Source organism: Phoxinus phoxinus, assembly GCF_949152265.1.
Source record: "Phoxinus phoxinus genome assembly, chromosome: 12".
NCBI lineage: Eukaryota > Metazoa > Chordata > Actinopteri > Cypriniformes > Leuciscidae > Phoxinus > Phoxinus phoxinus.
The window spans coordinates 30,034,389-30,038,108 of NC_136887.1; the positions used below are offsets into that span (position 1 = coordinate 30,034,389).

The 3,720-nt window shown below is 39.4% G+C and overlaps 1 protein-coding gene across 2 annotated transcripts; it reads left to right on the forward strand.

The window, feature by feature from the left end:
- Positions 1-838: 838 nt before the first annotated feature.
- Positions 839-3,210, forward strand: LOC307008290 (uncharacterized protein). Of its 2 annotated transcripts, XM_079631026.1 has the most exons (6): positions 839-1,338; positions 1,448-1,507; positions 1,600-1,632; positions 1,768-2,061; positions 2,169-2,321; positions 2,407-3,210. In XM_079631026.1, the coding sequence occupies exons 1-6, from the start codon at positions 1,317-1,319 to the stop codon at positions 2,928-2,930; spliced, it is 1,086 nt and encodes a 361-aa protein (XP_079487152.1). In that variant the 5' UTR covers positions 839-1,316; the 3' UTR covers positions 2,931-3,210. The 2 variants fall into 2 exon arrangements, with proteins under 2 accessions (XP_079487152.1, XP_079487151.1); XM_079631025.1 differs by having other exon boundaries at positions 1,261-1,507; positions 2,407-3,058.
- Positions 3,211-3,720: the final 510 nt, after the last annotated feature.

Genomic DNA, 3,720 nt, shown 5'->3' on the forward strand with positions numbered 1-3,720 from the left:
TAGCCCCCACCCGTGTGAGTTCCTGAATGCGCATGCGCGGTGAGTGTGGGAAAATTCCCACGCTTGCCCCTCCCCTAAGGGCGTGAACTGGAGCGTGGGAGAATCTTGTAGTCTAGTTCATCCTTTATGGTTTTAGCCATGTAGAATTTGTGTTAAGAATTGAATGTCTGATAAGTTTTTCTGTACGGAGCAGGTGTTGATGCACCTGTTATGTTTGTCTGATTTTAATTACAGTGTATGGATCCTTAGCTGTATGTGTGTTTTTGAGGTGTAAATGTTGGAATAACTATAATAATAATAATAAAAGAATAGGTCTATGTGATGGTTGTGTTTTTATTAAAGAAAGGGGTGTTTTACATTTGTTAAAATGTTAAAAGAGTTTTACATTTGTTAAAATGTTAAAAGAGTTTTTTAATTATGTTTTCTAAATTAAAACATTAAACAAAACAAACAAAAAGTCTTATGTTTAGTGTTTTAAGTCTCAAAAGTTTATCATAAACACAAGGATTTTAAATTCATACTTTTTTGTAAATGTTACAACATATAACATGTGTTTTTCCCAGCTATGTTGTTTTTTAAACTATTTTTAAAAATACCTTGTTGAAAAGAAGTACATATCTTTAACTAGGTGGTTTAGAGATGTCCTCTACGCATGTTAGACACGTCTGACCTTCTCAGAGATTTAGTCGTAATGAACCGAGTGAGAGACTAGCAGGGACGCTCGCAGACCACGCCTCCTAACGTAGGTAGCCACACACCGTAGCCCTCGTTGGTTGTGGTTAGTGATGCGGTAAAACGACGTCATTTCCATGCGTCGACTCGTAAACCCACCCACACCACGCGACAGCCGTGAGAAAAAATAACAACTAGATCGCTCGTGGCACACACGCGCACACACACGCACACACGCACACACGCGCACACACGCGCACACACGCGCACACACACACACACACACACACGCGCGCACACACACACACACACACACACACACACACACACACACACACACACACACACACACACACACACACACACACACACACACACACACACACACACACTGCGGCTCCCAGATGTCTGTAGGGTTTTTTAATTCATGTTGTTTCTAGGCCAGCAGGTGTCGTTTTCATAGGGAGGTGTGAATTATTTTTATCGCGACAACAGATATCAAACATCAAAAAGGGGGTCTTTCGAAAGAATGGGGGTGTTGGGGGAAGACGAATCTGAAGTTGCGTTTATAACTTAGCCATTTCAGTTACAAAACCATCTAGAGACGGAACACTCCCGATCGCATTCTCCCGTCATACGAAAACATGGATTGTTACAGTCAAAACGGTAAGAGTCTGTTTCTTTTCTTTTTTTTTTAAAAAAAAGAAAAATATGTCTTTATACAAGGATTTGTTTAAAATAAAAAGTATTTATTTTTATCTATATGATGAAGCAGATGACTCTATAATGGGGTTGGAACTGGATCCGGAGATTGTCAAAATGCTCGATGATTATTGTGAGTATATGTATTTGAATGTAAATGTTTTTATTTAAAATGTAGCGATGTGTGTTTTTCGATACTAACAATATTTATTTTTTCCGATCCAGACGATCGCATATTTCCAAACGGCGAAATACCAGGTGTGTTTTTGTTTTTCCTCGGATAAAATATATATTTTCCTACATCATTTAGTTTTTTACAAAGAAAAAAATGTTTTTACTTTCCAACAGATAGCTTAGTTTTTACAAAGAAAAAATGTTTTTACTTTCCTACAGATGGCTTAGTTGCAGAGAATCCCCCGCCATGCGAGGAAACACCACAGGTAGCTGACGTCATCATGGAGATTGCTACGGCCTGCGAGAGACCTTCAACGCCATTGGTTTTCGTCTATGACGACGTCTCTCCATGGGGCACACCTACGTCCGCTCACTGTGACAGTCGTACAGCTGCTGAGAAGGGTGACGAGGCTGCATGTTCTGCTACTGGGGCCAGAGGAATAAAACGACTTCGTGAAGTTTATGGGGAATACGACACGAATTGTGGAATACAATTTTCCTACCCTGACATAGGTAGGTCTAAGGGGTTTTATATATTATTATTATTTTATATATATTTTTTTTTTCATTATTTATTTTTATTCATTTTTTTTCTGACGGATATTTAAATAATTTTTCAGAACAAATTTCTCCGGAGCCTTGTACATCAACCACGGTGGACTATCCTAAAGCGTCAACTAGTGGGACGTGCGAGAAACGAGCCAAATTCGACTCGGATCAGCATACGAGAGAGGAAGTGTGTTCTGAGCAGAGCGAAGCTGAGGGGGATAACGGTAAGATAGCTATAGACTACATATTTGTTTAAACATATTTCTGAATAAATAATTAATATAATGATGATTATTGTATCTCCTACAGAGCAAGACCATTCCGAAGGAGGTTTGGAAATTTTCCTCGAATCACAAGCAGATGTCCTCGACGCCGCCGTCTCTGAACGAGACACATCATCCGTCAGTAGCTGCAGTTCCGACCCGGGTGCATACTACAGACCCATTTACAGGGAAGCGGATGTAAACACACTGAATATCGATACTCTCCGATCGGTTAATAGGAATTTTTTAAGGATTTTGGATATAGTTTCCCAGCCTTTGACGTTTCAAGAGACAGAAGACTTGGTCTATGGTTCACTGAGAGAAGTAGTCGGGCTACTGCGTACTGTGATAGAACGCCAGAATCAGCTGGCTTCAGACGTGACAAGTGTGGCAGCTTTCCTTGAACAACGCCATGAGCAAATAGAAGCTGAACACGCCCAACAACGTCACACACAACTATTGATTCAGCAGGAGCTTGAACAGGTGAGGGGCGACCAGCAGCTAAGCACCGTTGCTCTGAGTTTGTTCTCCGAAGGTTTTAAAGTAATCCAGAGACAATTGAGGGGGTAATGTTTATGATGTTTTTTCATGAGAAGATGATGAAATTACTCTGATTACGAAGTTTTTTATTTTATTTTATTAATTTTAACTTTTGTTTTTCGTTCTTACACGTTACAAATATGTGCTTGTATTAACGGGGTGTCATTGTTGAGAGTTGTATTGTAATGCACGTTTTTATTGCCATCTGTACATTTTAATTTGTCAATATTGTGTTGTGAAATCTGGTAGTAGCACAGCTACGAATGCCTTGTGTGATTTTTAAAAATAAATAAAAACACCTCAAAATGTTATCCAAAAGAGCTAGAGTTGATTCTGACGATGACAGATTAAGACAGACCTCAAATAATGTCCAATTACGTCGCTTAATAAACGACCAATTACGGCTGTTAAACACGAACGAGTTAACCACTACAGATAGATTACAAAATATCATAGCCGAACAACGAACATTGTTAGAAACGCGTGAAGACAATGATAATGACGGAAACACACAGGTCGGTAACGGCGCGTCGTCTTCGTTAAATTATGATCCTCTATTACCAGATATGGGACTTAGTCAAAGCGATATTCATAGTTTGACGCACGAAGGCGGGTATGCTGGTGAATTCACTATAATTCCGAGGAGGTTGTTTAACGGTGTAGAGATAATTAGAACACTGGACCTCAGTAGAATAGATACAAATGATTTAGCTGAATATAATATTCATCTGAGTAATATTCTAAATGAAATTGTAGATTTTTCACGATTACTGGCAGGTGATACAGGTTATGCTAACATCTCCTTGTCGGGGGACTCACT